Source organism: Pinus tabuliformis, chromosome 3_2 (assembly GCF_031772625.1).
Source record: "Pinus tabuliformis cultivar Carrire ecotype Pingquan chromosome 3_2, CPIR1, whole genome shotgun sequence".
Lineage (NCBI taxonomy): Eukaryota > Viridiplantae > Streptophyta > Pinopsida > Pinales > Pinaceae > Pinus > Pinus tabuliformis.
Window position 1 is genome coordinate 1,110,124,654 of NC_142302.1, and position 13,503 is coordinate 1,110,138,156.

The following is a 13,503-nucleotide window of genomic DNA, read 5'->3' on the forward strand; positions in this document are numbered from 1 at the left end:
CATACTTTATTCAGATAACCATGCATTATAGTATATTATGCAGCAACCAAAGCTTAGCCAGAAACATGCTAAATGGGTAGAGTATCTTCAAGGTTTCCATTTTGTCTTGAAGCACATAAATGGCCAATCAAACAAAGTTGCAGATGCCTTAAGTAGGAGAAATGTATTACTTCAAGAGAGTCAAATTCAAGTGTTAGGTTTTGATTTTCTTAAAGAATTGTATGAGACAGATTCAGATTTTAAAGAGGCATTTGAAGCTTGTAAGAATCCTGTTTTGATGGATAGGAGTAAATGGTTTGATTATTTCTTACAAGATGGACTGTTGTTTAAAAGGAATGAACTGTGCATACCAAGCTGTTCTATGAGGGAGAACTTAATCAAAGAGAAACATTGTGGTGGACTTGCGGGACATTTTGGTATAGAGAAGACTTATGAACAGTTGAACAGATTTTATTTCTGGCCAAAAATGAGATCTGAAGTGGAAAAGTATGTGAAAACTTGTAAAATCTGTCAATATGCAAAGGTAAGAAGCCAAAACACAGGTTTGTATGTTCCATTACCAATTCCAGATAGGCCCTGGGATATGGTAAGTATTGATTTTGTTTTGGGCTTACCAAAGACTCAAAGAGGAAATGATTCAATTTTTGTTGTAGTGGACAGATTTTCAAAAATGGCACATTTTATTCCATGTTATAAAACTAGTGATGCTACTCACATTGCTAATTTGTTTTTTAAGGAGATTGTAAGATTGCATGGGTTGCCTAAAAGTATTGTCTTAGACAGAGATTCCAAATTTGTTGGACATTTCTGGAGGACATTATGGAAGAAGTTGGGAATTAAACTAAGTTTCAGTTCTGCCTATCATCCACAAATTGTTGGACAGATTGAAGTTGTGAACAAGAGTTTGGGCAATCTTTTAAGAAGTCTTACTGCAGAAAATCCAAAACAGTGGGATCAAGTGTTGGCACAAGCTGAATATGCATATAATGACTCACCTAACAGGAGTACAAGACAGAGTCCATTCCATATAGTTTATGGAATGCAGCCAAGAGGAGTATCTGAATTAAGAAACTTGGGAAAAGATGAGATGAGAAGTGCAGATGGAGAAGATTTTGCTTCAGAAATGCAAGCAATACATGAACAAGTGAAACAACAGCTGCAGGATAGCAATATCAAGTACAAAACCAGAGCAGGCATGAGAAGAAGAGAGGTGAAATTTGAAGTCGAAGATTTGGTTTTAGCACACCTCAGAAAGGAAAGATTTCCAAAGAGGGAGTATAACAAATTAAAGTTCAAGAAAATTGGACCATGCAGAGTATTAAGGAAGTTTTCTGCAAATGCATATGAAATTGAATTACCCCCTGATGTTGGAATATCTCCAATTTTCAATGTTGCTGACCTGTACAAGTATGAAGGTGAAACTACAGATGATACAGAAAAGGATCAGGAGACACAGGAAATTGACTAGGTAAAACAATTACCTACAACAAAAGAGTTACAACTAGAAAGGATTTTGGACAAGAAAGTGTTCAAGAAAACCAGAGGACAGGAGTACTTTCAGTATTTGGTCAAATGGAAGGATCAACCAACTGCTGAAGGTACTTGGGTAACTTAAAGCATGCTACAGAAGCTGGACAGTTCTGTAGAAGAGCTCATGGATAGGATCCCATGAAGAATTTTGTCCTCAGGAGTCTGATGCAGGAGCATGAGACTTGGAGGGAAAAATCTTCAAACTTATTCCAAAAATCCAAAAAAATCTACAAGCAAAGGAGTGGGATCCTTTAGCCATCAATTTCCATGTTTTTCTAGTTTAGCATAGAGATAGAATCTAGGAATAAATCATGATGTAATAAATGTTAAATAGTTAAGTTGTAGTGGAGGTTCTCGAGGAGAATACCTCGCTGAACAGATAGGATTAGTTAAGCAAAGTGGAGGTTCTCGAGGAGGATGTCTCGCAGAACTGACAGTTGCAATAAATTAAGCCTTTGTTTTAGGATCTGGTTGTTAGCACGAACCAGTATATATGTAAGTTTGATGTTATTGTAAATGGATTTTGACCGAAAGTGTTTATTCCGCATTGCTAAAGAAAAGAGCAGATATCTCTGTGTATTGGTCGATCCCGGAGAACTTGTGCTCTCTGAAACCCTTCTTATGCATCTGAATGCCTGTTTGCCTGTAAATCTGGTATTATGAGTGTATTCGACTTTGCTTTTCTTCTGAGTCTTTATAATAGTGATTTGGCCTTGTTTTCCAACTAACACTTCGATTGAAGCCTGTTGGAGTGGTTTTCCTTTATATCGGCATGCCCTGTTTCCCTTATATGCGTTGTTGAGTTCCGCAGGCGAAAACTCTGGTTTACACTGGAAAACCATTAAAAACTTAGTTGGAATCAAGTTTCGGACTTGAAATCCTATTAACTATAGCGATACCCTTTATTGGGTCCGCAACCAATATCGCATTGCTGTGTTGGAGCGGGGAGGGACTAGCCTTTTGAAGCGCCGAAGTTCGAAGTGCGACTTTCAGATCCGAACCATTATAAAAGAGGCTTTAATAACCTATCGGGTCCGTAGACATGTCGCATCGCAAGCCTTTAACGGGAAGAGCTTAGCGTATCGGAATCGTCGATTGCGATTGCCGACAATACCACGTGTTATCGCATCGGAAGGACCGTTATGTTATGTTCCATTCCATAGGAACTGCCGATAGCTATTGCGATAATGTTATTCCATTTTTTGGAATAAAGGCCCGCCGATAGTGTATTTGTATATTAACGCTCTCCTTTGTAAAAACCACGCCGATAGTGTAATCTCTTGTGAAATAGCATTACGACCATTAACCCCGCCGATAGTGTAATTTACACTTATTTGCATTATTACCATTCTAAACCCCGCCGATAGTGTATTTCGTAATTCCCATGGAATTACAGCTCCGATAGTGGAAAAGAAGCCTCGGTTGTGTAATTTGTTTCCGATAACAAGGGTTGGGGCGATTATTGGGAAAAGAGTGGTGATAGTGATTAAAAAAGGGGAATTTATGAACAGTTGGTCTAAAATAGATGACTGGTACTCCGGTGGAGGAAGAAGAAGGGTTTCAGCCAGAATTAGAGGAAATTATATCAGGATTAGGGCGTTTGTCTATATTGCCTGCATCCAGGCCACTAGGGCTCAACCTTCAAACTGTCACCCCGGTTTTGGGGTAAAACGTGAGTGAAAAAACTTGGAAAATTATCCGCCTCTGAAAAAGAAGGAATATTTGACTAGATAAAAAAAACACTCCAAGGTGTACTCGTTTGCTGATTGAGTCCCAACATTTTAGGCCTGTTACGGACTCAAAGCTCATCATTACTAGTATCACTTATTACAATTCCCTGCAGGGTGTGGAATCTGGGTACAAGAAAGATGATGAGAAGATAGAAGTAGAGTTAAAAAACTTTGTTGACTGATGATATCCGACGGTACAAGTGTCCTCTTGATCATCCTTGGGCATGGAGTCTTTCATATAATCATCAGGTGTCATCCCAGTGGTCAATAGGAAGATTACCAATGGTCCACTGTCCTGGATCCAACCACCTGGCCATTTGCTTGGAGTGGGTCAAACATATGCTCAGTAAGATATGCCAAAATTGGAGGATAACTGTTCCACCAAAGTCTCCAAGGACCTGCACCTGGCCTCAACTATGCCACCAAGAGTGGCAGGACCTTTATCATATTGGAACTCTGGTGGATGGAATGACAATCCATCATCCTCACATTTTGACCAACACTCCATTGGCATTGACTTGTATTATGCATTTATAAAACCTTATTTCATTGATGTAAAATGTATGTGCAGAAAACAAGTGTTGCATTATCATGAAAAAATCACAAAATGGTAATTTTTTGGCCCAGCTGATGCTTGCTGATTTTTACTGATATTTTTGCGGTATCCTAATTTTGCCAATTTTTACTGATATTTTCTCGATTTTTAGGATTTTTGGACCCTTGCCAATTTTATCCTCATGCTGATGTTTGCAACATTGAAAAAAACATTTATATACGTATTGACCTTGTATGGGCCATGGCTTTTATCTTCTCTCATAATTAGAAATATTGTTCGGTCTATATTCCTTGATTGTACATCTCTTGTAAATTATGTCAGATTTCAAAGAATTCTGTCATGTATCTTATATGATTTCATCATTTTTTCTTCTATGACATTTTTCGTCAAATTGTATATTTGACTATGTTGCACAAAACTTTTGCAGGTAAAACGCTCCTATTGCTTGGAACTATTAGGAGATTTTTTAATCATATATGGGATGTAATACGAGATGTGCCAAGCTTTCAATCAGAGTACAGTAACATACTTCGGCAGTTGTTGGCTGTGTCAGAGTACCGTGAACACATGAGGAAAAAGGTGTACTCAGGTGAGTAACTGGGTTCTTGAGTCTCATTGGTGTACTCAAACTTATTTTTGGTTATTGATGAGTTGACGAGTGCATTATCATTGATTCTATTGTGATCCTCTCTGCCTGCAGTTATTTTGATGACGTTATCAGTGTGGTTAAAATTAAAAATATGACAACAACTCTATTCCTGCAGGTTTAGTGCTTTTCTACATAAACAAGATAAAGACATCTCTGTCCTGTAGAGCAGATGAGCTCTCAACATCCAAGGAAGACCTATTTCGCCATACGTTGACACTTCACTGTCTTTTAGAAAGGCCCCCTGGTGATTTTCCTGATGATGTCAGGGGGGGTTTGATAAAGGGTTTTAGTGAGATCTTTTCACATTTAAGGTAAAAGCAAGTGCAATGAATGCTTTTATTGTGTCTTTTTATGAAGATAGAAATCTTTTTCTTATCCTAATGTCTAGAACTGTGATGAAGTCCAAAACATCCCACAATCTTGCAGATCTGGCCTATTGTAAAATTTGCACCTACCAGTATGTATTCATCACCTTTTCCATGGTTTCCTATAATTGGCATTGTTGCAGGGATGAAGGCAAGATTGCAAGAAAACTTCTAGCCTCCCTAAACTCATTTCTTATGAAAGATGGTCTGAATATTGGGACCTCTGCACAAGAAATCCACAGTTCTGTGCAAGACTTTATGGTTCGATCCTGGTTAACGACACATGACCGCTTGTTGAAGGTAAATGAGATTCTAATTTTTACTGCATCCATCTTGGGCAATACTGGAGGTTTTAAACTTAAGTCTATGTAACAACTTCTGTGGCAGGAAGGATTATTTCTTTATGCAAGGATACAGCTGAAACTCAGGGGCATTCTTTCAGATGGAGGTGCGGCTCTTGATCAGTTGTTAGATCTTGTTGTGAAAGAACTAGACCAGAACAGCATCACTACACCTGGCATTTTACGGTATTAGTTTACATTCAGTTGAATTTGAAAAGATGTTTTACCTTGTATCAGTTGCACATACATAGATGTTGGGTGACATTTTATTATTACAAAATGTAATACAGAAATTATGATGGAGGGAGAGATGAGAAGGTTGGAAATATTACAAACTGTCAGCGAAGCTTAGTGGAACTTGCAGCGACAGTTTTTCATGAGGTTTGCATTGTTTCTGCAACTTAGTTAATGCTATGGTTGTTGGTTAGATATTGAAATTGAAATATTATTACTGTCTTAAAGGTTACCAAAGAAGCTGTCAGTGGGATTGAAATACAAATTAGCATTTCAGGTACATAGCATAAGGGAGTGCTTTATAGTCTGAGAAAATTATATCCTAGTACTTGTTGCCAAGTTGGCTGAGAACTTCTGATGTTGTTGCACTGGGAAAATCAAATTTGAATGCATCTACAAATTTATTCGATGGTTAGCTTACAATCCTAGTACAAGCATTCATAAAGAGTGAGAAATGGTTGGGCGAGAAAAGAATTAAATATATCTTGTTTGAGAAAAGGATCAAGACATGAAAGAATTTTAAAATATGCACATTAATGCTATATATAAAATGTATATATTCCCTGCACAGGTTGATGTGCTTAGTCATCGAGGACTAGCATCATCCAGAAGTGGTAAGAGAGGAAAATGCTTGGGCCAGTGTGTGGGTGGCTTAGGTCATATATTTAGATTTAAGTTAAACTAAGCTTGGGTTAAAATAAAGCTTTAAATTAAATTAAATTTATTAAATTTGCATATTTTAGAGAGAATTTACTGATTGAAGACTTGACTGGGGTCCAGCAGAAACATATAAAAACTCATCTGCTTATACTGCTGTGGCAACAAAGATAATACAAATCTTTTGTGTTTTTTCTTTCAACGGTCTTTTGCTATAATGCTTGCAGGCTTGTGTAAAAGTTGACAGGGGTCCACCTGCACTGAAGCGACATAAGAAGGAGAACATTAATACCATTTTAAAGGATCGGCTTCTTAAAGCAAAATGGCTTTGGTAAGTCCGAAATCCTGGCTCTGTTTAGCTGTCTTCAAATCACATAAAATGGTGATACTTCTGCTGTCATGAAGGACTAATGTTGAATAGAAATGCCATTAGAGATAGCTCCAGCCAATCTTAATGAGCTCAACTTTGAAAACAGTGACTTTTAAAGTCTATTTTTTAATATTAAGTTCATTGCTTGTTCTGTTTGATTGATTTTTATACACCATAGTTAACACTGTAAGTTTTAAGGTAGAATTTAGAAAGATACTTGCAGTGAAATAGTGAAGCTGACCATGAAATAAAAAAAGAATCAAACATTTGCAGATAATTGTATTGTAAAATGATTTCCTAATAATGCAGCTGATCAATACAAAAGGAGAAAAAATGTTTTTAGTCTGTCTGCTTCTTTAACTAAGTGTTCCTGATGCTTATAAGTCAATTCGTTTACTGAATATATCATATTATTAATAAAGTTCTGCGGTAATGCCTATCCCCCTTGGTTTATTTTCTAAATAGTACTGGGAAATTGTTGATTTACCTCTGGTGAAGGTTGCAGTTGATCGAGCTGGTTTGATGTTCTGTATTCAGCATTAAAAGTTCACAGTTAGAATTTATTTTTTTGTTGCTGTCTGCTATGTTCTACTTCAGGCTAACAGTATGGTATTATCTTCGACAGGAATGGAGCATTTTGCCTTTTAATTCGGCATCATTCTGCCTATCTTCCAAAAGCCTTTATTCTTGACTGGTTTGAGGGAATATCAGTTAGCTTTGAGAGGTGCTAATTACTTGTTACTTCAGTGTGCATGTTACATTTTGAAATAGTTTTGGAAAATAGTGATATAGAATTACTGGTACACTTTTTATGCAGGGTTCTGAGTGATGGAGTCAATACACACATGTATGATGCTCCTTTATGGACTTTGAGGTAAACATATACATCCTTATGTGTATATTAATCTTCTCTTCTTTGAATGTGCTAGTATGCTTACATCTAAGATTGATCAACGCATTGGCATCTCTGGAAGGCTTGCTTTGGTTACTATTTTCTTAGAGCACAGAAATTATTTGATTGCTTCACTGCATGCTTCACGTCAGTGCCGAGTTACATTTTTATAAATTGCGCAGAGGCTTGCAGGAGTTATGTGCTATATGGCGATTAATTGTGGCAACAGGGAAAACTTGTCATTCAACTGATTTCACTAATGAGGTGTGTGCTATTTTCGTTCAGACTATAAATGCGATATCTAGAGTAGCCAAGCATCAAGGTGTATAATGCATTCCACATGTCTTGGACATGGCAGGAATGCCCTTTTAATACTAGTATCCTTTGTCCATGTGATGAATGTGTGCTCTTATAATCAATTCTCTCAAAGGCGATAATACCTATTTACCATTTCATTGTCTCCATCTTCCTTTGGTGTTGTCACCACTGTTATGCACTTTAATTGTAATTTCAGGGTAAATATAAATATGGTTATGTGTTGAAGATGATTGATATCAGCATCCATGAATTGGATACCTACAATTACTGCCTTTGAATGTGCAAAGCATTCCACTTTTTGAAGTTTTTAGTTTGTCCTATTGAACATTGGTGCTTTCTTGTCCATAATTTTAGAGCATGCTTTTGTTCTTAATTCTATTTGAGGTGTTAAGGCCTAGTTTCATTTTGTTTATGTATATTGGATATCCACACTTGGTGTCAGTACCTTGGTTATGCCCTCTCTCTATTGTTGAAATACACGAATTGAAAGTTAAGCGTGCAATACATTTCTCATTCATATGATACACATAAATACATTATTTAATGACTCTTGGATTCATTTTCTAAGGTCTCTTGGACTCCCAAAGACTATTCATATCCACTTGGGACTTTTCGTCTTCATGTTCAAGTGAATAGTACAATTTATCATAGTCCTTGTTATCACAAAATCTAAAAGGCTTAGTGCAAATTCTCACTAGGCAACCTAGGTCTTGTGGCAACAACGAGATTAGCCAACATGGTCACGTTAGTGGTTTCTCTCTATTGAACTATGTAACTCGGTTTGGTCTTCATAATGACATATGTAATCATGATTTATGTACTGGATGTAATGAGAAAAATAAATTTATCATTGTTATTCTTGAGGCATGGGTTTCATGCTCAAGGAAATTTATTTTATAGGTCAAGCTCCCATTGAGAGCTTCTAGGACTTGTCATTGAGTCTACAAGTCAAGAGAGTCATTGTCATGTACGAAAGACCCTTCTTGGGCATGTTACATATTGTAAAGAGAATTTATTTGAGTCAAAGTAGAGTCAAAAGACTGTCCAAGACCTCGTCATGATGCAAAGATCAAGTCGGCCTACATTGTGAAAATTCCTAAACCATGAATCTTTATTACAACAACTGATGATATTTCTCCTATTTGTTAGATGCCTTTAAACAAATTACTTGCAGTGTCCTACGACAAATATTGAAATACAGACAATGTAGCCTACACCATTTAAAATAATACGCCGAAAACAAGAAACTGAACAATAGAAAGATACAACACAAATGACAGTTATTTTTGGACAAATTTCCCCGGAAAAACCCAATGCGGGAAAACTGGTGCAACAAATCTGAGGGTTTTTTATTATTAAGCAGAAGTTATGTCTGAATACAACCTTTGGATGCCTTGCTGGCAATCTAGTACAGAGAATATCACTTGGAAGTTGCCAGAAGAAATTAGTGAGATTACCTCACTCTACACTGTAAGTCCCGACTAATTCGACAGCTGAACCAACTAGTCCTCTGCTACTTCTGTGCTGCCATTACGCAGTCATTGTGTGGGCCTGCGTCACAATCTCTAAGGTCCTGCATCACTTCATTGCTGAATCGATTTGCTCTCAGGAGTTGACTCCAACCCTCCCGGCTCAGAATGTCAAACCCCCAACAAATCTTAGACTTTTGCGTGAAGGTTCTACGTGAGCCCTTCTTGGCTCTGTGTCACCCTCTTTGGGCACTGCGCTGCCTCCTATGCATGTCTCTCTGCCTCTCTGCGGAGTATTGTTGGCTCCAGAGAAGATATTCCAGCCAAAACTCTCTCTGCCCCTCTTTGCGTGATCACTACGAAATCACTACGCTGCTCTAGCTTCAACAATCCGATCTAACTGATCAACTCTTTGCGTGTCTTCCAAATGGCCCTCAAGCCTCCTTAAATAATCTTCTCGTTGACATTCAATGACCCAGATTAGAAGTTAATCAATGGCTAAGATCATTTCTACTTGATCCTTGTCTCCTTCTAGAAGTTATACCCACAGTTAGATTAATACCCATTAATTATTTTAATTTCCTAAGTTTAGATTTAGGGACCTATTAAAGAAAATTAATTATTTTAATAAAACTGTCTCCAGGTGGAATTTCCCAAAACGCTTTATGGGTTCTTTGGAGTACATGTGCCCAAGCCTCCCTGCAAAATTTGAGACTTAGAGCATGTTATAAACTTAAAGTCATAACAATTAAATAAAATATTAAAATATTATTTAAATAAATAAATTATTAATTATAACCAATCAATTAACAAGTAATTATTTAAATGAAGAGACATCAGTCCCCAAGGGACATGTCTCTTTGATTTGGCATGGCCAGTCAACTCTTATTTAAGGAGCACCACCTCAACCTTGTAAACATCATTTAATTATTTATATATATATATATATATATATATATATCTATATATATATATTTATTACATTCAAAGAAAAAAGAAAAAGAAAAAAGAAAATAATAATAATAAAAAAAAATAAAATAAAATATTATTTAAAAAAAATTGGGTCTTCAAGCAAAAAACGAAATAAAATGGCGGCCAACAACAATGACGATATGAAGAATATTCAAGAGGACATTAGCAAGCTGAATATATGCCTGGATAATGTCGAGAAGTTAATTAGTAAGCAGGACCAGATGGCCAATGGCATCTCTTACTTAAAAGCGAGCGCTTCAAAGAGACCGTTCCACCTTCAGCTACACAGAGTCCCAAAACTCTGGAAGGGGAGACTTCTCTAGAGCATGAGTTCCTGAGGCATGAGAAGCAACAAATACCCCAAATTCACTTCGAAGGAAGCCAATATTATACTCAATCTTTCGGAAGGAACCATCTTAAAATAACAATGAATTACCTAAGTATGATGGTAAGAACTTTAAAGGCGCTGTCGTATGGGTGAATAAGATGGATTCAATTTTGTTGGCAAACCCTCTGCTCGGCGAACAAGAGAAAGTCGTAACTGCATCCAACTACTCAGAAGGAGAAGCATACGATTGGTTTTTGTGGTGGTCGTCTAAATGCACAGGTTGCTCGTTCAATTGGAAAAACCTCAAAACACTGTGTTAAAAAGGTTTCAGGACGAGGAGGAGGATGATGTCTACGAGAGATTTGTTCACCTGAAGCAAAAAGGATCAATGAGTGAATACATTCATGAATGGGAAGTATTAACAGTAAGGCAGAGAGGGTTTTTAGATGAGGAGCTGCTAAAAATGTATCCTTGTGGCCTTAAAGATTACATTCGCGAAGAATTAAAATTGCATAAACCCAAAACTATTGAGGATGCCAGACATGCAGCCATAATTATCGAGCGAAAATATAAACTTCACAAAGCACCACATGCCAGTAACGACAGGACCAACAACTATTCCAAGGGAAAGGCAGGTAAACCCTCGTCAGAAAATACTAGTAAGTATGTTCCACCACCATTACTAAGTGAAGGAAAAAAACAATCTAATGTCGAAAGGAAAAAGGATGGCAAATGCTAGAAGTGCGGAGACAAGTATTATGCAGGACACAAATGCGCAACACAAAAATTGTACAATTGTGAAGCTGAACAAGAAGAGGAATCTTCAGAAGACAGCTCTGACAAAGATGACAATGAAGAAAATGCAAACCCTAGTCCAGAATCAGAAGATGATATGCCATGAATTTTATAGCAGCCATCACAGGGATAGCTCAACCGCAGACACTGAAGCTCAAAGGTCACATGAAGAAGCAAAGCATTATTGTTCTGGTGGACTCAGGAAGTACACACAACTTTGTAGATGTCAATGTTGCAAAAAGACTGAACATCTTTGCTTACCCGGTAGCAGACTTAAAAGTTATGGTAGCAGATGGAAAGCGTATAGATGGAGTGGGCAAGTGCCATAAAGTTAAGTTGCAATTAAGCGACTATGCAATGGAGTCCAATTTTTATACGGTTCCCCTAGGAGTAGATGTTGTTTTGGGTGTACAATGGTTAAGAACACTAGGCACATATTCAACAAATCACATAAAACAGTTCATTAGATTCAAATGGGATGGAAGGAAATATTAGTTGTTTGGGTTTCAGGCACCACCAACACAAGTCATCTCTGCTCAACAGATGAAGAAGCTTATTTGCAAGGGGGCACTAGCTTTTTTTGCACTATGTCAGCACTTGGAATTATTATCGACAGAAGGGACTCATTAACCATCAGAGATTTCATCCTTGATCCAGAAATACGAGAAGGTTTTCCAAGATCTACCAATAAAGTTACCCTCGGAAAGGCAAATTGAACACATTATTGAAGTAAAACGAGACTCAACTCCAGTTAATGTTAAGCCATATCGTTATCCCCATCACCATAAGATAGAAATAAAACGATTAATACAAGACCTGCTGAAGCATGGAATCATTACAAAGAGTAGAAGTCCATACGCTGCACCCTAGTATTAGTCAGGAAGAAGGACAAATCTTTCCGATTATTTACAGGTTACAGAGGCTTAAACAAAATCACTATTAAACATAAGTTTCTGATTCCGTTCATTGATGAAATGCTAGATGAATTACACGGTGTAGAATATTTTTCCAAGATAGATCTAAGATTAGGCTACTGCCAAATACGAGTAAGGTTAGAAGATGTCGAAAAGACAACATTCAGGACTCATGAAGGGTGTTACGAGTTCAAGGTCATGCCATTTGGATTAACAAATGCACCATCCACCTTCCAAGCAACCATGAATGAGCTCTTTCACCCGTATCTTTGGAAGTTTGTATTAGTTTTCTTCGATGATATTATAGTCTACAGTAAGACGTGGAGAGAACATCTCAAACATCTAGAAGAAGTGTTGTCTGTTTTGGAAAAGAACCAGTTTTACGCCAAGCTATCAAAATGTATGTTTGGGCAGAAGGAAGTTGAATACTTAGGACATATTATATCAAGGGAAGGAGTCCAAGTGGATGCCAACAAAATCAAGGCAATCAAAGAATGGCCCAAACCCAAGAACATATCTAAGCTGAGGGGATTTTTAGGTTTAACAGGGTATTACAGAAGATTTATAAAAAACTACGTACATCTGACAGCGCCTCTAACGAATTTGTTAAAGAAAAATGCTCTTAAGTGGGATGACCAAGCAGACAAGTGTTTTGAGAAATTAAAGGAAGTGATGTCAACCACACTAGTACTAGCAACTCTTGACTTCTTCAAACTATTCGTAGTCAAATGTGATGCTTCTAGGTTTGGAATTGGAGCTATATTAATACTATAGCATTTGAGAGCAGGAAACTTAATAAACGAGAAGGCTTAAAATCAACATACCAAACGGAGATGCTCGCCATCATACACGCTTTGACGAAGTGGCGCCAATATTTGCTTGGAAGTAAATTTTCAATCCGAACTGACCACAACAGTCTTCAATTCTTACTTCAACAAAAGACATTATCAACAGAACAACAAAAGTGGATGGAGAAGTTGTGAGCTTTTGATTTAGAAATATTACACAAGAAGGGAAAGGAGAATATCGTAGCTGATGCACTCTCACGTAAAGATGATGATCACACAACATGTGCTGCCATGATATTTGTTTTGGAATGGTTGGACGAAATACGAGCCGAATATTCCAAGGATAAGGATTGTGACTCCATGATTAACAATATTAGTCAATATACCAACTTCGAGTGGAAAAATGACATCTTATGGTACAAAGGTCGAATTTACCTGACACCCGTATCCAAATTTAAGGTGAAAATACTATAGGAGTCTTACAATTCGCCAGCAGGTGGACATGTCAGATTCTACAAGACTTACTACAACATCCGATAGTCATTCTATTGGAAGGGTATGAGCAAGGAAATTCGGAAATATGTTGCAGAATGTG

At 37.3% G+C, this 13,503-nt stretch overlaps 1 protein-coding gene across 5 annotated transcripts in view; it reads left to right on the forward strand.

The window, feature by feature from the left end:
- The window catches only part of ATM (Serine/Threonine-kinase ATM-like protein), a 533,430-nt gene that overhangs the window by 49,764 nt on the left and 470,163 nt on the right, over positions 1-13,503 (forward strand). For all 5 annotated transcript variants that reach the window (XM_089417581.1, XM_089417585.1, XM_089417584.1 and 2 more), the window contains exons 5-13: positions 4,244-4,405; positions 4,581-4,776; positions 4,974-5,130; positions 5,218-5,357; positions 5,462-5,552; positions 6,290-6,393; positions 7,058-7,156; positions 7,250-7,306; positions 7,507-7,588. In XM_089417581.1, the coding sequence (XP_089273707.1) occupies positions 4,244-4,405; positions 4,581-4,776; positions 4,974-5,130; positions 5,218-5,357; positions 5,462-5,552; positions 6,290-6,393; positions 7,058-7,156; positions 7,250-7,306; positions 7,507-7,588 (1,088 nt within the window). The remainder of the gene's footprint in view (positions 1-4,243; positions 4,406-4,580; positions 4,777-4,973; positions 5,131-5,217; positions 5,358-5,461; positions 5,553-6,289; positions 6,394-7,057; positions 7,157-7,249; positions 7,307-7,506; positions 7,589-13,503) is intronic.